This window comes from Abramis brama, assembly GCF_963993115.1.
Source record: "Abramis brama genome assembly, chromosome: 22".
NCBI lineage: Eukaryota > Metazoa > Chordata > Actinopteri > Cypriniformes > Leuciscidae > Abramis > Abramis brama.
Window position 1 is genome coordinate 6,613,624 of NC_139984.1, and position 23,665 is coordinate 6,637,288.

Here is a 23,665-nt window from a genome sequence, read left to right on the forward strand (position 1 = left end):
TTTACTTTACTTTGCCTTGCCTTGCCTTGCCTTGCCTTGCCTTACATTACCTTACCTTACCTTACTTTATTGCATTGACTATTACCAAAATGATAATAACAGGGTTGACAAATTTATCTGGGGAAAAAAATGTCATTATTTTTCAACTAAAAGCTCATAAGACAGCTCATATTTACATGTCGGTTAGACCATTATTACTTGAAAATGTTCCTCTTAGCTGGTGTACAACACTAGTTTCTCTCCATTTCATAGTTATTGAATGTGTCTCTGCGTGTGGTGGGTTTCTGTTAGCATATTAATTTGTGTAATCTTACCCACGCAGCATTCATTTGATTATTAGCGATAAAGTTTACAGAGTACTTGAGGACAGTTCCTCTGAATTCCCTCATCTTTTTGTCTCAGTAATGGTGTTTATTAATCATACACCTAATTATCCAATAGAAAAACCTCCTTTATTGCAGCCATAATTAAAACTATCAATCACCTTTAAGGAAAGTCCTCTAAAAAACAGAGTGGGAAACTGTGTGTTATTCTTAGTTTTAGTGATAAAGGGTGTAATGCTAAAAAGCTTTTTACTGTAACAAGGACAAATGACTTATGTAATATCAGAGACCATTTTTATCGACCTTTTAATGGGATAATTCACACTGAAATTCTGAAAATCATCATGTAAACATATCATATGTTTTTTCGCGGAGCATTTAGCGAATGTCCAAGCTGCACTTTATCCATGCAGTGACCATGGGCTGGCAAGCCCCAGAAAAAAAAAAAAAAAAAAAAAAAAAAAGCACTATAAATGTGGCATAAAAGTAGTTCATAAGCCTCTTGCTATTAAGTCCTCTGAATATGACAGCTTAATGCACAGAATAGACTGAAATTTATATGCACGCAGTTTCAAGTTTTTCATATAACTCTTATATAACCACTATCATGCTGCATTAGTCACATCACTGTAACAGTCTGGGCACACAAGAAGAGAAAATTTTTTTGAAAGTGTCTTTGCACTGATTGCTGTTACTTTGCCGGGCTCTTCTCTGTTGAATAATGGCAACATCTGTGTGATTTATCCTGATCATTTGGGTCTTGAATCCCCGTACTGATTAAAGCCGCCCGAGGCCTCAGACTTTTCTCTGACCTGCGACAGGAAAGAATGACCTCACTATGACCCCCTTAAAGCCCCACTGAAGTGCCTTGGAACGCGCAGTTTTGTATAATGCGTTGACGTAATTTCCAGTGAAACAGGAAGCTAAGGCGGGACATATTGAATGGCTCCTCCCCCTTTTCAAATAGCCAATAGCGTTTAGTTTACCTCACAGACAGCAAAGTCGTATTTGACAGCACCATGAAAGCGAATCCGAGATCTGATGATACGTTGGATTCAATAGTAGAGGTGTGAATAAATTCTAGTCATTTCATTCTTAACCAACGTACAGTTGGAAAACAGAATAAAACTCAAGTGTTTGAAAAAACGAACACACATCTCCAACACATACTGCTCTGTGATGTGTCAACGGTCACTTTGGCCAGGTGGTATTTATAGCATAGGGGGCGGAGCTTTAGATTCTAGAGAGCATTTGATTGGACAGAAGATGTGATGAGGAGCTGAAGTCCGCGGTGAAGTCATAAAAACCTGTGATCCATTTTAGCGGAAGTGAGAGACTGTAAGTTTTGAATGCTTATATCTCCTAAATGCGATTTTTGTCATTGTTTTGGAACACGCCAGCTTATTCATAACCTTAAGGCTAACATATTCATACTAAAAGCTAAAAGAAACTTGCATTTTGATTTCAGGGGGCCTTTAAGAGTTCGGCCTGTGAGTTTGGTGTGAAATAATGACAGATTTCGGTCAACTTTGTTAGACATTAGTTATGAATCAGTGTCGATTTGCTGCTCGAGTATTGATTTCAATTTGCACATTGTTAAATGGATTGGAAAGTCATTATCTGAGATTTTAAGCACAGTACAAACTCTACATCATTGCAAATGCTTCTGTCTTGTACTTGTACTGTCTTTAGTACTTCTTGTACTAAAACTCTTTGCCCTCTGTGTGCTTCTCCTGAAAGAAGCCATTCAAAAAAAGTCTATTGCCCAACTATTTTGAAATATGGCTTGACTTTTATAAGTACATCCATTGAATTTTAACTTCCTTGGGCTTTGGCTTCATTGCCATGGTGTTAAAAGCTTCCTGTCTTTGTGCAAGAAAGAAGTATGAAATTGAACAAAATCACTTAAAACACTTTTAAGCTCGTATATTAACTTCTCATGATCTTGAAATCAGCAAAAAAAAAAAATTCCGCCTTGAAATGTATTTCTGATCATTTTAAATAACACATTTTTGTACAGATGATAAATTTTGTACTCAATATAAATGCTTTAAACCTCTAACTGTGTGTGCTTTAATAAATACGCGGCAAAATGATATTCTTCGGTAATCGACAGCATGCCACAGATGATTCAATAAAATGCACAGATAGTTCAATTAAACATTGAGGGTGACATTATTCTAAACTGGGGAGAGCAGCGCTGAGGTAATTATTGTTGCTATGACACTGTTTGTTGCTATAGCAATAAATGGCACTTTGGCATAATTCCAGCATCTTAGACGTGAGCTTCAGTCAAGGGCAAGATGCCGCTACAACTGACAGCCAATACAGTCTCTCTCTCTCTCTCTCTCTCTCTCTCTCTCTCTTCACATTCATCGCCCCAGCCGTTAGAGTGCTTGTTTGGGAGTCTTTTAGAGGCGTTCAGGATATGTCGAGTAGTTTGCCATTTGATGGCTTTGAATGGTCTTTCACTCTCGTCACTGAGGTTACTCATTATGTGCCATTTACGACTGTGAATGAGTGTGCTTTTGTGTTTGGCTGTTTGTGTCCGTCAAAAGTGTTTTAAGAGCTCAGGAAGAGCACTGATAGTGATGCTTTTTTGGCTTTAAAAGTGGAAACTCTTCATCTTTGTGAAAGAGGAAGAAATGAAAGAGCTATCCGTTTTTGTTTTGTTTGTGTCGATGTTGGAAGGTTGTTTACTAAAACATGTTTCAGCTATAAGTGCCAACGTAAAGTGTTTAAGAGTCATGAACTGCATTGTTTTATTGTTTTATAATGTTTCCTGGGGTGCATATATATATATATATGTATATATATATATATTAATGTTAGTAGGATTTTTACTTCAAAAATTGTCATAATTTATAAATAAAAGGCATTTTTCCTACCCTGATTTTAGCCTCTGATTTGAACGCTCTGTTTAAAGGGGCGTGTCTTTGAGACTTCAGTGTAAATGCCCACTGCTGTGATTGGCTGACAGCTTTGCATATGAAATAGCTAGTATTACATTGTTTAACTCTTTCGAAAACTTTTAGCACGTTTTTACTATTACAGTTCTCAAGGTTTACTAATCGTGAAAAGTGTATCTATAGCATTATATTTAGATGCTGGCATGAAAGGTTGCAGTGAGTGCATGAATGCAGTGATCTCGTCATTACAATTTGATTTCTGCACTCTCACGTTAGCTTTCATCATAACTAACAGTGCAAACACAATAAGAGATTTGTTGATTATAACGGGGGTTTTGGCAACATCTTCGCTCTTCAAAGACATGTTTATCGGTTAGTTGCTTGATTCAGTGTCAGTGGTAGTCTGTTAATTACCTACTACTACTTGTCGTGCTTGAATCAGTGGGCGGACTACTGAACTTTAGGGTTTGTGATGTCACCAACCCTTTAGTTCACCCAAAAATTGCATTTTTATCAAAAAATCCGTTCCAAACCCATAAGACTTTCATTCGTCTTCAAAACACTAATTATATTTTAATGAAAAATTTAAACCTAAGAGTTTTCCTCCAAGGCATCCAAAACTTTCAAGCTTCAAAATTTCCAAACTTTAAGACATTGTTCCCCGCCATTGATGTAATTTTCCTGCTTTCCATGTTTTGACTGTTATACTGTAGATGGCGCTATTACACATCTTCAAGAGTACTGAATCTCCTGATCAAAACACAAGCGAAGAAGAAGCAGAAATAGAGGTCGACCGATATGGGTTTTTTCAGGCCGATGCCGATCTTTTGAAATCCGGGTCGGCCGATGGCTGATAAATGCTGCCGATTTATTTTGGCCGTTATTTGGCTGATTATGTGCTTGTTTTTAACCTCTATTTGAAAGATAAAATGTAACACAAATAATTACTTAAGATAGACAAGATTTCTCAACAAAAACATTTATTGAACATTTGACCAATCTGCAATTGTACAAAAGACAAAAAGACCTTGAGATATATTTGGTAATTGTACCTGAATGAATTGAAAATTAATTTGCTACATTTCAGATTAATATATTTGTTTTCCTTAAAATTTTAATTAACAGGAACTTAAACACTTTGCAGTTTGATGTCTTGTATAAACAAAATGACGGAGTATGTTTTTATGTTTCCACTGTTCGATCGGATCCACGCCTCACACACACACACGCACACAAATATAAGTAAACACTTTGCGACTTTAAACACACGCGACTTTTCAATCGCGCCCGCGCCTCTCTCTCTCTCTCACACACACAACATATTCCAGCATTGCAATGTCTACATCGCAGCCTGCTTCAGAGCTAAGGCGGAGCTACAGATTAGGTGTCCCTAAAGAACCCGCGTATCTGACAGTAGTTCTGCATTACATTAATTAATTTGCACGCGAGTTTTATGGAGCTAGAATTGTGTCTTTATTACATGCGAGAAAATAAATGATCTGAGAGAAAAAAAGAATATTTGAGAGAAAAAGTTTTCATACCAATAGCAAAAAATAATATTATTTGAGACTAAAAAAAGTTTTGAGAGAAAGTATTTTCTCATAGAACATAAAAAAATATAAATTTGAAATTTTTCAAATTATTTCTGAGAAAAATAAGTCTCTCTCAAAATACTTTGAAAAAAAACTTTGAGGTGCTTTGAGGCTAGCAAGTGCAAAGGTAGAAACTAGCTCACTACTCACTAAATAAGGAGTGAAACTATCTAAATCAAAACATTAATTTGGCATTTGATTTAAAAATAGTATAAACCAGGTGAGTTTGCAAGTTTACCTAGCATGATGGCTAATTAACAATTAGCAAGCTAATAATATAATAATTTTTTTTTTATGTTTAATCTTCAGTGATGCTGAACTTGCTCAGCCAGCTACCCATTGAGTTGTGTGTGTCATCATCTTACCCAAACATTGGAGTGTCCGTGCTCAACTAAGGCAGAGGCGGCATCTATGCCGGTGAACCGAACAATGGTGTAATGATTCAGTTCGACTCCCAAGACAAGACGATGCTCACCCGACTGGCCAATAGGAACGTGGCCCCGCCCATGACACAATTTTCACAGCGAAAGCAAAATCCTGACAGTAGAGCAAGAAATTGCATCGAGAGCAAAGAAAAGCATTTTGAGAGAAACACTTTTTTTTTGAAAATATTCACACTGATAGCAAAAAATATATATTTGAGAGTTTTTTTCAAAGTATTTTGAGAGATTTTTTTTCTCAGAAATAATTTTTAAAATTTCAAATTTATATTTTTTTATGTTCTATGAGAAAATACTTTCTCTCAAAACTTTTTTTAGTCTCAAATATTATTATTTTTTGCTATTGGTATGAAAACTTTTTCTCTCAAATATTCTTTTTTCTCTCATGAAATGCTTTTTTGCTATCAGTGTGATAACTTTTTCTCTCAAACTTTTTTTTTTTTCTCTCAGATCATTTATTTTCTCGCATGTAATAAAGACACAATTATAGCTCCATAAGTTTTATTTATTTTTATAGCGTGTATTCTCTGTGTAAATTTATAAACCGAACCGTGACGCCCGTACCGTTTCGGTTCAATACGAATACATGTACTGTTCCACCCCTAGTCTACAGTGAAATACAGTCACACATTACACTGTTTGGCCAGCATTTTAACCGTGTTTAATCCAGCTACTAGCTAACGGTATGCTAAAGTTAGCTGCTGTGACTAGCGTCACGTGCAGCGAAGCGATGTTTCTGTTATTCTAACGTCCGTTTTCAGAGCATCCAAGAGAAGCACAGGCATAACAGTAGCACCGAAATGAAGCACAGAAATCCGCATTGATATTCGGTCCGGTAGATAACGGTCGTTAATGCACCAGTGCCGTATTAGCACCTGTAGCTACCCAACCCTAGCAACGACGACGCTACCAAAGCAAAGCCAGTCCTTCACTAGCCTATAGTGCGTTGGTCTCTTTTTTATTACTTACAGTGAGGAAAATAAGTATTTGAACACCCTGCTATTTTGCAAGTTCTCCCACTTAGAAATCATGGAGGGGTCTGAAATTGTCATCGTAGGTGCATGTCCACTGAGAGAGACATAATCTAAAAAAAAAATCCAGAAATCACAATGTATGATTTTTTAACTATTTATTTGTATGATACAGCTGCAAATAAGTATTTGAACACCTGAGAAAATCAATGTTAATATTTGGTACAGTAGCCTTTGTTTGCAATTACAGAGGTCAAACGTTTCCTGTAGTTTTTCACCAGGTTTGCACACACTGCAGGAGGGATTTTGGCCCACTCCTCCACACAGATCTTCTCTAGATCAGTCAGGTTTCTGGGCTGTCGCTGAGAAACACGGAGTTTGAGCTCCCTCCAAAGATTCTCTATTGGGTTTAGGTCTGGAGACTGGCTAGGCCACGCCAGAACCTTGATATGCTTCTTACAGAGCCACTCCTTGGTTATCCTGGCTGTGTGCTTCGGGTCATTGTCATGTTGGAAGACCCAGCCTCGACCAATCTTCAATGCTCTAACTGAGGGAAGGAGGTTGTTCCCCAAAATCTCGCAATACATGGCCCTGGTCATCCTCTCCTTAATACAGTGCAGTCGCCCTGTCCCATGTGCAGAAAAACACCCCCAAAGCATGATGCTACCACCCCCATGTTTCACAGTAGGGATGGTGTTCTTGGGATGGTACTCATCATTCTTCTTCCTCCAAACACGTTTAGTGGAATTATGACCAAAAAGTTCTATTTTGGTCTCATCTGACCACATGACTTTCTCCCATGACTCCTCTGGATCATCCAAATGGTCATTGGCAAACTTAAGGCGGGCCTTGACATGTGCTGGTTTAAGCAGGGGAACCTTCCGTGCCATGCATGATTTCAAACCATGACGTCTTAGTGTATTACCAGCAGTAACCTTGGAAACGGTGGTCCCAGCTCTTTTCAGGTCATTGACCAGCTCCTTCCGTGTAGTTCTGGGCTGATTTCTCACTTTTCTTAGGATCATTGAGACCCCACGAGGTGAGATCTTGCATGGAGCCCCAGTCCGAGGGAGATTGACAGTCATGTTTAGCTTCTTCCATTTTCTAATGATTGCTCCAACAGTGGACCTTTTTTCACCAAGCTGCTTGGCAATCTCCCCGTAGCCCTTTCCAGCCTTGTGGAGGTGTACAATTTTGTCTCTAGTGTCTTTGGACAGCTCTTTGGTCTTGGCCATGTTAGTAGTTGGATTCTTACTGATTGTATGGGGTGGACAGGTGTCTTTATGCAGCTAACGACCTCAAACAGGTGCATCTAATTTAGGATAATAAATGGAGTGGAGGTGGACATTTTAAAGGCAGACTAACAGGTCTTTGAGGGTCAGAATTCTAGCTGATAGACAGGTGTTCAAATACTTATTTGCAGCTGTATCATACAAATAAATAGTTAAAAAATCATATATTGTGATTTCTGGATATTTTTTTTTTAGATTATGTCTCTCACAGTGGACATGCACCTACGATGACAATTTCAGACCCCTCCATGATTTCCAAATGGGAGGACTTGCAAAATAGCAGGGTGTATAGCAAATACTTATTTTCCTCACTGTATTTCTCTGCATTGAGTGACAACCCTCTCAAATATAAGACACACAAACAGAACAAATAAAAGTCTCAGATTCTCTGTCTGTAATTGCAAAATTCTTGCTTACTTATTGTGACATGATAGCAACCCTTCTGCTGTGCTAATGCAACCTCAACTACGCTATCAATATCCAAAGTAGCCGAACGTCATGTCGCCTATTCATATTTTTTTCTCGAAGTTGGCAGTAACATATCAAAAGTTTTTAATTAAATATAAAGGAGTTTTCTCCAAGGAACTTAGCTCCTTCCTTAGGCACTGGATGAGGTCTGCTCACTCTGCTGGAAAATGACGTTCCACAACAACAACAACACTAGGCTGCCCACAGATGCGCCCGCCTAATAATCGGCTTGATATACTTGGATATTGGCCGATGCCGATTATGTTAAAAAATGCAAAAAATCGACCAATTAATCATCCGACCGATTAATCGGTTGACCCCTAAGCAGAAACAAGCGATAGCATATGCAAGCAGATGCATATGTAAAATAATGCAATCATCAACTTTAAACAGCATATAAATCAAAACTGCCTAATGTTACTGAATGAAATGTCAACCCAGGACAAGCTACAGGACTGTGAAGCTTTAGGGGTGTTGATGGACTCGGACTACTCCATCTGTGTTTTGATCAGCGTTCTGAATCCAATCTGGATGAAGCCAATCTGGATCAATCAACAGAATTTTTTTCTCAGGTTTTTGCTCCAAATGTTCCTTTTTTTATGAAACTTACCCACATTCAAGTGTTGATAAACAAAGAATGCATGAAGCTAGAATAAAACAGTGTCGTTGTTTTTTTGTTTATTTTTTTAAAGCAGAGGCCCTGTTCTTTCTTTTGATATAATGCATGTTCAGATATTCATTCAAAAATATATATTCTGGGGGCCATGAAACTTTTGTGAAAATGATCAAAAATGCTGCAGCTGGATGGCAACTTTTTTTCTTCAAAAACGCCGGTGGGAAAGAGTTAAAAGATGAACTCTTTATGAACTTGAAGCTTGAAAGTGTTGCATTGACTTTCAGTGGTAGAACAGAAAACTCCTAGGTTATTTATATATATATATATTTATATATTATATATATATATATATATTATATATATATTCTGTGTGTTTTCTCTTATGGGTTTGGAACAACACGAGTGTGACTACTTTTACGGTGTCTTTATGAAGCTTAAGTTTTGGTCTCTTTATAAACTTTTTGAAGGTTTGGTTTTGTGGACTTTCAATGGATGGACAAAAATTACGAGAGAATATTAAAATATCTTCATTTGGGATTCGAAAATGAACAATAGTCTTCTGGATTGGACGGGGGTGAGTAAACGATGACCCTTTAATGAAACTGGATAATTAGGCTGTTTAAGGTTATAGCGTTTAAACCGTGTCATTTATCTTTGGGGCTATCAGGGAACAGAAACATGCAGAAATGCAGAAAAGAAAAGCATGATAAACTTAAGGAGTGTTCAAGTTTTTATGGTTGCTAGGCCAATCACAGCTTGACACTCAATAATAGTGAATTCAGTTGATGTGCAACCACAGTTGTGTGTATATTGGCTGTTTAATGCCGCCATAGCTGAAACACTGAGAACACAATGTAGGTGATATTCAGTGTGCTTCCTTATCTGAGTAGTCTGTTGACTAATAGGGAAACACAGTTTATCCAGTTATCAAGCTGCACATACTCGAATGTGATGTTCTTCTTTGATCTCATATGAGCCTCTTTGTCCATCTTACTCTAATCTTTATTGTTCTTTAATATCGGCCCTTAATGTCTCAGTAATGCTGTTTAATGGTCCGCTCCTCTTCCTCTCTCTCCTCATTCGGGCCTCTAATGGTGTTCGCTAGGTTTACTGTAGCAGGATGTAATTAAAGGGCTTATCACTTCCTCCGGCTCTGTTTAACGACCGTTTCAGAAGTGTGGAAGGGTGCCGTGACCCTGCTCTCCAGTCGAGCCTTAGGGGCCCAACTATCAGAGGAATGGTAATCCAGTTTCCCTCTCCGCTGAGATTTGGCTATTCATTTAAGTGTGTGTGTGTGTACAGAAGTTGTGAAGCTGCCCGAAGGCAGGAATTAGTTTTGTCTGAGTTAGGGAACGGCTATTAGTTTGGCTAATTTGCGTGCGACCCTGTGGAAATGTCTAGTTTGACCTCCGAGATTGTGCTTGCAATTGCACTTAAGTGTCCGTTTTTATACGTGCTCCCTATCAATCTTTCTCTGCCCTCATTCTCACCTTTTCTTGATCTCTTTGTTTTTCATCTTGCTTTCACTGATCTCACACACAAACACACACTTTTTCTTTCTCTCTGTCTCTTTGGATGGAGTGCTTGCTTGCATAAGAAATGATATAACATCAAATAATGACAGACTACGACAGACATAATGGGGGGGAAAGCCTGTTGATTCATTTGTTGTTGACGTGGTTTGTTGTGGAAAATCAGTTTCTTCGTACTGTTGTATATTTTTACTGATCTGTTTCTCTATGTAGTCCATCCATCCATCTGTCTTTCTATCTCTTTGTTGATTGGTCGACTGTTTTCCTAATGCTAATTGTTTTTCCCACCAGATTTTTTTTTTATTATTCCTGTACTGCTGTTTTCCATGATTAAGCTCCATTAATGACAGTATTGATTGACGGGTTGTAATGCGATGTTACTGGTTTGTGTTTTCAGGCTCTGAGGGCGGAGCTTTTGGAGCGTGAGCATTTAGTACTCAGCTCATTGGATCAGGCACACATGTTTCTGGCCGAACAGCCAATCGAAGGACCCGAAGAGCCACGCAAGAACCTGCAACCCAAAACTGGTGAGAGCCCATTATTTATTTTATCCTGCCATCCTCCCAGATGTGTAATGATAGAGAGAAAAGAAATAGAAAAGGGGTAAAATGCACAAGTCTTGATTTATACCATGAATAGCGTGTTTTGATCCATGTGCTCAATGAGGCAAGGAGAGAGTAACTTTTACAATAATTGATTGCTCTTAAAAATACCTCTGCAAAAGAAGGACTTGATAAACTTAGACAAGTATGAGAACATCACACACACACACACACACACACACACACACACACACACACACACACACAGACCAGCAGAGTTTATTTTGACACTCTCTAAGGGATGTTCTTTGATGTAAGTGCCTCTGATAAGTCGGACACCTCCTGTCAACACGCTCTTAACTGCAGTATCTGATGTCTGGGAAGTTCCCCAGCTCTCTGGACACTTCCTCTGGGACCCGCTTGAAAAGCTAATTTAGGACAAACATCAGACATAAGTTATCCGAAAGAAGAAGAGCTGTTGAGTGAGTGTGTGAGAGCACGTACGCATGCGCACGGATTCCAGCAAGCGTTTAGGAGGAGTGTGCGAATGCCCACTGAAACCGGGTTAATTGGTAGATCAGAGACTGCAGGCTCTTTCCACTTTTCAACTTTCCTGAAGCTCAATGTTTCTTGTCTTTCAGAAAACGCCAAAGTCATCTAGAGCAGAAAGTTTTTGCTAAGGCAAGCAGAACTATTACTGCTGCACATTCTGAGAGTTAGGGATTTGAACAAACAATTAGGGCTGTCGTGGACTAATGGTTAGCGAGTCTGACTGGTAACCCAAAGGTTGCTGGTTTGATTCCAGTACCGGCAGTAAATGACTGAGGTTCCCTTGAGCAAAACCCCCAATCACTCCCTGGGCGCCACAGCGTAATGGCTGCCCACTGCTCCAGGTGTGTATCACAGTGTGTGTGTTCACTACTCACAATGTGTGTGCACTAACTTGGATGGGTTAAATGCAGAGGACAAATTCCGAGTTTGGGTTTCCACACGTCACTTCCACTTAAGTCTGCATTTTGAACTTTGCTGCATAACTCGTCCTGAACTGTTTGTTCTACAGACGTGAAGGACATCTCAGATCATGTGGCTGCTAGAAGTGCGCTGCAACCTTCTTTAGTGATTTAGGTCGTGCGCCAACGTCAAAGAGTTATTGAAAGTTATTCATTTTCCATTCGAGTTTAGAGTTCCATTGATTTACAATGGGAAGATACAGTGAGGAAAATAAGTATTTGAACACCCTGCTATTTTGCAAGTTCTACCACTTGGAAATCATGGAGGGGTCTGAAATTGTCATCGTAGGTGCATGTCCACTGTGAGACATATAATCTAAAAAAAAAAATCCAGAAATCACAATATATGATTTTTTAACTATTTATTTGTATGATACAGCTGCAAATAAGTATTTGAACACCTGTCTATCAGCTAGAATTCTGACCCTCAAAGACCTGTTAGTCTGCCTTTAAAATGTCCACCTCCACTCCATTTATTATCCTAAATTAGATGCAGAAAACGTTTGACCTCTGCAAACAAAGGCTACTGTACCAAATATTAACATTGATTTTCTCAGGTGTTCAAATACTTATTTGCAGCTGTATCATACAAATAAATAGTTAAAAAATCATACATTGTGATTTCTGTTTTTTTTTTTTTTAGATTATGTCTCTCAGTGGACATGCACCTACGATGACAATTTCAGACCCCTCCATGATTTCTAAGTGGGAGAACTTGCAAAATAGCAGGGTGTTCAAATACTTATTTTCCTCACTGTATATAAAGACCAGAAAAATACAAAGTTCTGTCATGAGTCTAGATGGTGCAGGCTGACATGTTCTTGAGTTTGACTGGAAGTATTATCAAACTAGGGAAAATATTTCATAAACAAACTAGGGTTTGGAGCAAAAATAAATAAAAAATATATAAATAAAAATATAATTATTTCAAAGAAAAAATTCTCTTCCTGAGCGTACATTAATGTTTTCCCCTCTTCCTTTGCGATTAATCAAGATTAGTTATAGCAAACTTTTAATGTATTTAGTTATTATTGTTGTTCTGTTTAGTTATTATAGTAAATATTATTAATATGGATATTTTTATATTCACATTATTTTATATAAATATTTATTTATATGCATTTTTAATGCATTTGTTTCACAGCCCAAAAAAATTTACATGAATTTGTAGAACTTTGCGAATGACAGTTTTGACGTTTATGAAAATATTTTTCAATGTAATTTTGAGGGTGCAGATTCAGCGTGCTGCTTATTTAATATTTCTACCACACATTTGCACATTTATACATTCACATTTACTCCTATTGATGTCAGCTGGGTTGAGAGGGGCAGTGTTTTCTGATCTCTCTCCGCATGCCTCCCTCCGAACACCTCGAGCAATCGGAGTCCTTGAGCGATCTCTGCGCTTCCATCTTCCTTTATCCCTGCGATCAAAGCGCAGCGCTCAGCTTTCTGAACAGACAACCACTCATGAGCTCTGCCCGTCCTGCGCAAAACACACAGCCTGAGTGGCTTTCAGAGATAAAATCATACACAACTAATGTTCACGCAAAGGCATGTTTTCCAAATCGAACTGTATGTTTTCAAATGTAAAGCAATCTGTTCGCAGTTCGTCACCAAATGAGCATAAACAAGCCGCTGAGAAACCGTCACTTTCATTTCCATTCAACCCCTGGATCTTAATTGAATTTCAAACCTTTCCAGAAACGCTTGAACGCATTTGAATTGTAAATTGGTTCTCGCTTGGCTTAATCAGAAATATAAAGATGAAAGATAGAGGTGAGCATTTGGGGAATGGAGAAATCAGCCCTGCCGTTTGTGCTAAAGTGCCCTCTCACGTCCTCAAAAAAAGCCTGGAGGCAGAATGAAAGAGCAGATGTTAATGCTGTAGACCTGCCTGTAGACATGCCCTCGGCTCTTTCTAAATTGCCCAAACATCTGCCTCCTGTCGCCTGTAAACCTCCCTCTCTTTAGCTCATTAGCTGAGTGGACTCATTAATACACACTTTCTTAAGTGACCCCTCAATAAGCAATGTGGAAAAGTTAAAAAGCTGACAAGTTGTTGTCATATTGATAAATGTGAGGTGCTCAAAACAGACCGTTTATATTACTCTATTCGAAAACCTAGTAAGCTTCCCATTGGCAACATTTTAGGGATCATATGTGTATCCCAAACACAGAGACGGTTCCAGACAGTATGTGGTAAAATTATACTGCCTTCGAAGGCCTTGTCCACTCTTATACGTTTTTGTTTGAAAACGCATCTTTTTCTCTCCGCTTTGGCCTTGCTCCACATTGAGAGGGCATTTTTGACAACCAAGACGGAGCTTTTTTAAAAACGCTCTCCCAAGTGGATGAATTTGAAAATGTTGTTTTCACTTTGTAGTGTGGACTGTGAAAACTGAGGCTTTGTGATGCATATTGTTCTCATAGGTATCCATTTTTGTGCCTGCTATATACTTTCATAGTGTTGCTAAAGATAAATGTTCCTATGTACAGTCTCCATATTGATTCAGATATTATTCATTCCTGCAAAGATGACTGCAAACATACTCGCAATTGCTGTCCTGCTGTAAAACATCATGACGATTGTGTTTTAGACCATCAATATTTAAATCAATACCGAATCATTATTTTCCATGTAACACACTTGTTCACATAGTGTTTTATTTCCAAGATCTAAGGTAAATTATTGTCACTTTTGTTATGGCTGTTTAACACACAATGACACTGGAAAATGAAACCCTTTAAACATTATATTAAGCTCATAATCAGTACCTAAGGTTATCATTTTCATTGGACACAGGACATTTTTAGACCTGTAGATGGTTTGCTTTGTTCCAAAACAGGGACTTAAATTCTTACAATGTTGCATTTTCTCCTTGGTTCGATTCAATGCAATATTTCAATGCGTGCCTAAATGTGCTTATGCAAGTCGTGTGAGTAAAACTGTCCTCTCATTGGTGCATCTGATTATATTCTGGGATTCTTCTCATCAATATGCGGACTAGTTTTTGTTACACACACACACGCACACATATTTTATATATATATATATAGCCTTGATTCCCAATCTATACATGTAATTTATCAGTTAGAGCAGGAATTAATGCTTCGTCGGGAGAGCATTCTTGCAATGCACCTGTTTCTGAGAAGAGCAATTGCACAACATTTCAAGATGAAGAGGAGCGCTTTGGGTTTTCAATAAGTAATGTGATAAACGATTACTAATGTGCTCTCCCACAGAATCAGACACTGCTGCTTTTTATGTAATGCATCTTCCATTATGAATTGTGATACAGCTTAGTTTAGGGGTCAGGTGGATCAAATTGCTTTCTCACCACGACCAAACCACTCTAGAGTTAGTTTTCAATCGGTTCGAGACTAACTAGTTCAGGTGATCTCGGACCGATTATTTTGCAGATTTGAGTGTTCATGATTGTATGTGCCTAAACAAACCAAACTAATGTAGAAAACGTACCATGTTCTGAAAAAAAAAAAAAAAAACAGTGGAAAAAATTGAGTCAGTAAAATGTCAGTAGTTTTATATGGACGATAACTACAATGAAAAGTTTTAATAATCGCTCTAATTCAATAAGAATAGTGAAGTCTCGCTACAGAACATAAACCAGAACCTTGTCGTCCATTGATGTGGATGTTAAAGTGTCCCTATTATGCCATTTTAAAGGTTCCTAATTTTGTTTTGGAGTCTCCTACAACAATTCAGTCTCTCCTTTCCGCAAGCCTACTCTGCTCTGATTGGTCAGATGGCCCAGTCTGTTGTGATGGGTCTACTCTGCTCTGATTGGTCAGATGGCTCAGTCCAATGTGATTGGTCTACTCTGCTCTTATTGGTCAGATGACCCAGTCTGTTGTGATTGGTCTACTCTGCTCTGATTGGTCAGATGGCCCAGTCTGTTGTGATTGGTCTACTCTGCTCTGGTTGGTCAGATGGCCCAGTCTGTTGTGATTGGTCTACTCTGCTCTGATTGGTCACATGGCTCAGTCTGTTGTGATTGGTCTACTCTGCTCTGATTGGTCAGATAGCCCGGTCTGTTGTGATTAGTCTACAGCGTAAAGCGCGACAGAAGCTAAACAACTATTACCATAACTGAACTTCAGCTCCGTAGGCTTCCTCAGTCCTCAGCGATTGTACACACTGTAAAGACATTAGCACTGGCGTCGATTTTACCATATTAATCCGAGAGCGAGTCCGATAATGAAAAATTGGAAGAACTAGTTATTCAACCTGAACCTCCATCGCAAGGACGACTTGAGCAGGACGTTTCTCAGTGATACACTACTCAGTTTGAGGTACATTATGAGATGTTGTAACTGTAATTCCTCACCATCAGCATCAGCATTAACAAGTGTACGTCCATCAACAGGCCAATGTGTATATTTCTAATTTATTGTGGTGCACATGCGGGTATTTGCCCAGCACTAACATGAATGACTAATATAACATTAAAGTTGGCAAAACAAATCTTGCTCCATCCATTATCTTTACTCAAAGTTGTAAGAACAACAGATAATCTGCAATAATAGCACTGAATTTAGCACTAATTTGCAGCACTGAACAGTGTCTTTTCGACATGTACACAACACAAACCAGCTCTTAATATCTGAGGGCGGGTCAAAATATGTCTTAATATATTTGTTTGAGGGCGGGTCAAAATAGACGTTGTTCGTGGGCAGCCAATGAAAACCATTATGCAAATGTGTTGCCGCATTGTTCACCGTTCACAGAAGTGAGACTAGAATTCCTGATGACTCGTATAGGCTGTTCAGAGTCGTTTCTTCTATTACACACTGCATGAAAGATAATATTCGAAAAAAGCATAATGGGGCACTTTAATATAATTATTGCTAGTTATTTATATAGTCATCTTTGTGTGAATTGGCCTTTAGGCTTCTCTGTGGTTTAGAAGAGTTTGAGACAGAGCATCTGTATATGCTTTAGCGTTTCAGTAACTAGCCCTGTAAAATCCAAATGTACCTTTTTAGAACCTTTCAGAGAACTTGTCCAAAATGAGGTCAACTGAAGTGAAGGCGTAACTTGAATGGAGTTTGTGTCTGTGGTTTTCCGTAGAGCTGACCCCGGAGGAGAAGGCCCAGCAGGTGGCCAAGGCCATCCGTAAGCAGACCGCAGAGGTGGGTGAGCGCTGGGACAGACTGATGGGACACGCGGGCACCTGGCAAGAGCAGGTGGAGAGAGCGCTAGATAAACTCCAGGACCTCCAGAGCTCCATGGACCAACTGGACCTGCGTCTAGCCCAGGCCGAGGAGCTCAAGGCAGGATGGCAACCCGTGGGAGACCTTCTCATAGATTCCCTACAGGATCACATCGAAAGGACAACGGTGAGCTTATTACTCTGCTTCACGACTGAGGCCTATAACCAGTGGCGATGAGTCCAGACGAGCTCCTTAATCGATAGGGATGATATCAGAAAAAGTTCAGCCAAGTCATCATGGCATATTAAAGGAATAATTGGTACATGGTAATTCTGTCATCAGTCTCATTTCATTCCAAACCTGTATGTCTTTCTTTCTTCTTTGGAGCATAACAGATGATGTTTATCTGGATGCTTCTCTACACTAACAATACCATGCACTGGGGGTTGTCGGGCTCCTTTTTGGAGCTTGACAGCCCCTAGTCTTTTTTAATTCCATTATGTGGAAAAGAGCCATGTGAACATCCAGTTTAACATCTCCATCTTAACATATTCCCATCAGAAGAAACATAATTGTTTGGGTTTGTAAGAACACACTGGTAGGGTAAATGGTGACAGAACTTCCTTTTTTTGTGAACTGTTCCTTTAACAATTATTCTAGTCAATTTTTTTCCTGCCTAAAGCTATTTTTGTAGTTTTATCATAAAATGACGCTGTTACACCTCTCTCACACATGGTTTGAGTCATTTCCAAAGGCTCCGGCTGGTGATTTATTTAAATTTGTGTGTGTGTGAAATGCAGAGATAAAGATGGTGATGTGATTATTTCTCTCTCCGTGTGTATGTGTGTTTCAGGCGTTTCGTGAGGAGATTGCTCCTCTGAAGCAGGATGTTCGAGCTGTGAATGATTTGGCAGGTCAGCTGACCCCACTGGACGTCCAGCTGTCCTCCACCACCAACCGCCAGTTGGACAACCTCAACATGCGCTGGAAACTACTGCAGGTCCTCTGCCTACTCCTTACACTTCCCCTTTCCTTCCCAGTTCTTTTACTCGTCCTTTTAATTTCCCTTTCCTGCCTAATCCATCCTCTTCCTGTTCTTTTCCTCTGCATACTCTTTTCTTTTTTCCTTTCCTGCCTTGTCCTGTTCCTTTCACGCAGGTCCTCTGCATACTCCTCTTTCTTTTCTTTTCTTTTCCTTCCTTTTTCTTTTTTCATTTCCTGTTCGTTTTCTTCCCGATTTCTTTTATTTTATTTGCCTTGTCTTTCACTTTCTATGCTTTCCTTTCTTCATCTTTCCTCTTCCTGTATCATTGCATGCAAGTCCTCTTCATGCTCCTATCATTTTCCTGTTTCCTATTTCCTTTCCTTTTCATTTCCTTTTCTCTTACTTCATGCAAGTACTCTGCATAGTCATATCCTTCGTTATTTCCTTTCATTCCCTTTCCTTTCCAGTCCGGTCAGGTCCTGTCCTGTTCCTGTCATGCAGGTCCTCCTTTTCCTTTCCCTTTCCAGTTCTTTTACCGGTCCTTTTAATTTCCCTTTCCTGTTTAGTCATTCCTCTTCCAGTTTTTTTTCATGCAGGTCCTCTGCATACTCTTTTCTTTTCTTTTTTTTCCTTTTTTCCTCTTCCTGTTCCTTTCATGCAAGTCATCTGCATGCTCCTATCCTTTTTCTAATTTCTTCTTTCCTTTAATTTCCTTTCCATTTACTTTTTCTCTTCCATTTTCTTCCTTCCTCTTCTTGTTCTTAGCTTGCAAATCCTCTGCATGTTCCTATCCTTTTTCATATTTCCTATTTAATTTCCTTTCTCATCCTTCTTCCTTCCTCTTCCTGTTCTTTTTATTCAAGTCCTCTGCATGCTCATATCCTTTTTTTAGGTTTCCTATTTTAATTGTTATTACTTTTTCTCTTCCTTCATCCAAGTCCGCTACATACTCTGATCCTTTGTCCTATTTCCTCTTTCCTTTTCATTTCCTTTTCTTTCTTTCCTCTTCCTCCTCCTCCGTGCAAGTCATCTGCATTGATCTGTCCTCCTTTCCTTTCCTTTCCTTTCCTTTCCTTTCCTTTCCTTTCCTTTCCTTTCCTTTCCTTTCCTTTCCTTTCCTTTCCTTTCTTCATCCTTCCTCTTCCTGTCATTTGCATGCAAGTCCTCTTCATGCTCCTATAATTTTCCTGTTTACTATTTCCTTTCCTATTCATTTACTTTTCTCTTACTTTCCTCTTTCTCATCATTCATGCAAGTACTCTGTATAGTTTCTGCATTTTCTTTCCTTTCCCATCCTATTCCTGTTATGCAGGTCCTCTGCATACTTCTTTTTTTTTTTTTCTCTCATTCATTGCATGTTTCCTTCCATTTATTTTCCCTTTTTCTTTCTTTTTTCTTTTCCTTCTAATGAATCCTTCCTTCTCTAGAGGTGATTTGTGTAATTAGTCCAGTCTATGCGTATGAGAGTGCATGCTGTTCTCAATAGAGTAATTGGAAAGTGTGTGCATGTGTGTGTGTGTGTTTGAGCTGTGATGAGACCATATCTGTTTTCCACAGGATCTCTTTCGAACACTCACTGAGACTGCAGAAAGTCTGAGTGTTTCTGTTCATTACTGTCTTTCATATGCTGAGTTTTGTACCCTGCTGTGAGTGTGTGGATGCATTTCTTCAGCATGTTTGTGATATTCCATTTAGCGACCAACCTATCTTTTTCTCTCTCTGTCTCTGTCTCTCTCCAGGCGGCTGTAGAGGACAGGTTGAAGCTCTTACGGGAAGCACACAGGGATTTTGGACCTTCCTCTCAACACTTCTTATCCAGTGAGTCACTAATCCACATTTAAACAGTAAAAACATATGAATAAATTCACATAATCATGTCAACGTTATGTTGCTATTCTTCAACCCTGCCTAAAAAGTTAGTGGTACTTGCATTAATACATAAATATAACTCTCCCTTTAAAAAGACCAGCATGAATTTCCAATGGTTAGTGCTAGTTTAGTGCTGGTCTAGTTGTTGGACTGTTCAGTTAGGGAACCAGCCTTGCTTGTTAAACCAGTTAAGAAGTCTAGAGGGAAGACAAGCATGCCATCAACTAAAACATACTGTTGGTCTTTTCAGAAGATGTTGCTTATACTTACTGTTAGTAATTTTATCAAACCCTTAAAGTCCCTGTAAAGTCAAAATTAAGTATGTGTTCTGAGTTTGTCACACCACAGAAAAATGTGTTATTAGCCACCCAGCCAAATTTGAATGATAAAAAAAGCCGGCAAGTACATAAAATAAGCTATCAAAATCTTGAAAAAATGAGCAGTAGTCTCTGCTCTCAAACGCTGGGGGCGTGTCCGCTGGCTGCGCTGAAACCACGCCCACTCGCGGGAAAGCTGCCGTCGCCACACTCCACACGCCAACTGTCTGTCACCGCTACAGACGGAATGGATGCTCCTAGCAGCTTAATTTGTTTTACAAAGCCATACATGTTTTTTACAAAGCCATACATACAGCCTGGACTACCTACTATAATTATAACATAAGCACACAAGGCAACTTACACTCATTGGTGGGCACGCACTGCCGACGATGGCACCAGCTGTCGGCGCGACGGGAGGATGATCGCCGAGGCGGGAGATAGTCAGTTCGGCCCCATTCACCAGTAACAGTGGATTATCAGTGAATCCCAGTTGTCTCCGACGAAAGTTTATAAAACTATCCCGTGTAAAATGATCACTACAGAGGCGGGTTTTGGCGGTGATCCTCGACTCTCCATCAAGGTGGCTCTTCACAAAATTAATCCACCTCTTGTTGATATGATAGTTTTTCGGAAATTTAAATAAGGACACCGATCTGTTTTGTACGTGATCGCATCCAGGTAATACGCATTTCCGTGACGAAGGCATAGCTAGCTAGCAAACTGTAGGATGTAGTAACTAATAATAGTACTGACAGTAACTCGCGATCGGCAAACTGATGTGAATGTGCTATATTGTTAGGGGAGGGGCCAGCGTCAGGGGCTCCAGTGCGTCATCAAGTAGGGGCGTGTCCAGGAGCTCAGGGGCTCCAGTGCGTCATCGAGCCCCCGTTTTAGCCCCGCCCAAAAAATCTGGAACACAGCAATGGTGAAAAACTGTTTAACGGTCTAACTCCACAATTCAGTACTTCACAGTTCACAGTCTTTGTAATATGATTTAGCAATACATTTCTAACATTTATAATGTGTTTAGATTTTTTTTTTAGAATTGCCTTTACAGGGACTTTAAACAAAGGTATTAAAACTCATTTCACACCTTTTGACATAAATGATACTTTAAATCATGCGGCTTGTTGAAGAATGGTCCGAATGTAAACCAGTGAAAGTCCCATACGTTGCTTACTTTACGTTGCGTTCATTTTTTCTTCCTTCTCTTTTTTATTATTGTTTTTTAGCAGTTTTTTTCAGTTGTTACTCTACATTTTTTTTTATATTCATTGTTCATACAAAATGTTCAATGTAATTGATTGTGTAGAGTGTTAATGTAATCAGTGTCGTTGTCGCTGACATTTGCCACTTCACTCTTATTGAGGGGACATAACTAATTAAAATTCATTTGATTCTAATTGACGCAAGTTTACACTCGCGCACAAACAATAACTGTCAGCCATGAAAAATTAAGCAGCCAGTGTCAGATACTCTGGGAAATCAGACATCTCAGTACACACACACACACACACACACACACTAAGCTGTGGCGACGCTTTTGTGTTTAATAATTCAGAGGTTAATCGTCTACTATTTTCTGTTTCAGTGGACTGTCAAGAGCAGTCATTAACACACACACACTAGATTTAGTTTAGCAGTTTTAATGTTCCCTTTATTGGCTTTTTTGTGCCAGTTACATTTAAATGAAACAAGAACATGTAACAATAACACTCCATAAAAATGATATTCTCTCTCTCATCTCAAGGTCTCATCAAACATTTTTTTCCCTGAAAGGTTGGCGGCAAATTCTTTTTTTCTTTGAACCTTGTTTCAACACCTGCCATGTCCTTTTCGGTCCTACCTTGTCCTTTCCCATCCCTTTCCCATTCCATGACTGCGCTGGGAGTTACTCTGCAGCTTGATGCTTCGATCCGTAGAGTTCAGTGTATTGGGTAATGCTGATGCGATTCAAACTTTTTGAGTTTGGTCTTTGAAGTTGTATCATCCCGTATCCCATGCCATTAGCTTCAAAAGCAGAGTAGCGTACACTGCGTTCTGCTGAGAGAGCAGATGTGTAATATATATCATCAAGTGTGTACCTCTGGAACGAGGGTTTAGTGTCGGGAGAAATTAAAAGAGTGCGCGTCCGCTGATATAAGAGAGATGTTCTTAATTAATGCTTCATTTCCCAACACCATCATGATCAGACCCCATCTAATCTTTTATTATGTGTCCACAGCTTCAGTGCAGACGCCCTGGCAGAGAGCGGTGTCCCAGAATAAAGTGCCCTACTACATCAAGTAAGTGCTGTCTCTGACATACTCGCACATCTGTTCCCATGCGGACTGATCTCTTTAAGGGTTCTTTCACTTTAGAGCTGTTGAAGCAGAACCGACTCTGTTTGACAGCAAAGTTTTTTTTCACGTTTGGTGTGAAATCCGCTTTCTGAACTTAGAAACACACCAGCGAACTGACGTACGGCTCATGTGCTTCTCTGTCGGCATTAACAAAGTTCCACATAACTTTCAGAAGTAGATTATTGTGTATTTCACATGCACTGCCATTCAAAAGTGTGGGGTCGGTAAGAAACAGTCATTTTGTGAAATATTATTAAAATGAAAGCAAATTGTTTTCTGTTGTAATATATTGTAAAATGTAATTTATTCCTGTGATCAAAGCTGAATTTTCAGCATCATTACTCCAGTCTTCAGTGACAAATCAATCATTCTGATATGATGATGTGATGCTCAAGAAACATTTCTTATTATTAACAATGTTGGAAACCATTAAACTGTGCTGCTATTAGTGTTATAATATTTTTTTTATATTTATATTATATTTATATATAATATTTTTTATATATTTTTTATAATATTTTTTTATAAAAAAAAAAATCTGAATTCCTGAATAGAAAGTTAATCAAAATAACAATTTATTTGAAATCGAAACCTTTTGTAACAATTTAAAAGTCTTTACTAGCACCTAGGATCAATTTAATGCATCCATGATGAATACAATTAGTTATTTATTTTAAATCTTACGTTATAAATAAATATCCTAAATCCTGGCATTATACATATATCTTACTGATCTAGGACCCCAGCGTCTCAGTGGAGGTCAGGTTCTTCACTATAACTCACATTTGTCATGTAGAAACAGTCAAATTCAAGCCACCATGGCAAGCTGGATTTGTTCAGTAAATGCATGCGTGATTTCGCAACGTCTCTGCAGACTACAGGCAATTCCCTCAGTTACAGATCTTTTGCCTGAATACATTGTCCCTTCAAGTGCCCATCAAGCCTCGAGAGACAATGAGAGAGAGAGAGAGAGAGAGAGAGAGAGAGAGAGAGAGAGATGCATACATCCCGACAATGGACCGGCTTGGAAATCATCCAGTAATAGAGGAGGATGAATGACATGTGAATCAAGATGGAAAAAAATAATAGTAATCGAGAGAAATAATAATACACTTTATGAAAATTCCTCTGTGGTCTATGTAGTGTCCATTAAAATGCATGGTTACTGCAGTTATTAGTCAGTTATTGTGCCGAACCGATTGTTCCATGTCGTCCAGATCCCTGGAGTTTTGTAGTGTAGAAAAGGAGATGAAAGGGGCCTGTGAAAGTAAAAGCAGAA

The 23,665-nt window shown here is 38.9% G+C and overlaps 1 protein-coding gene across 7 annotated transcripts in view; it reads left to right on the top strand.

The window, feature by feature from the left end:
- The window catches only part of utrn (utrophin), a gene marked incomplete at its 3' end in the record, with an annotated part of 239,702 nt that overhangs the window by 157,297 nt on the left and 58,740 nt on the right, over positions 1 to 23,665 (top strand). For all 7 annotated transcript variants that reach the window (XM_084099868.1, XM_084099871.1, XM_084099870.1 and 4 more), the window contains 5 exons: positions 10,541 to 10,670; positions 16,788 to 17,056; positions 17,724 to 17,870; positions 19,595 to 19,673; positions 22,269 to 22,329. In XM_084099868.1, the coding sequence (XP_083955994.1) occupies positions 10,541 to 10,670; positions 16,788 to 17,056; positions 17,724 to 17,870; positions 19,595 to 19,673; positions 22,269 to 22,329 (686 nt within the window). The remainder of the gene's footprint in view (positions 1 to 10,540; positions 10,671 to 16,787; positions 17,057 to 17,723; positions 17,871 to 19,594; positions 19,674 to 22,268; positions 22,330 to 23,665) is intronic.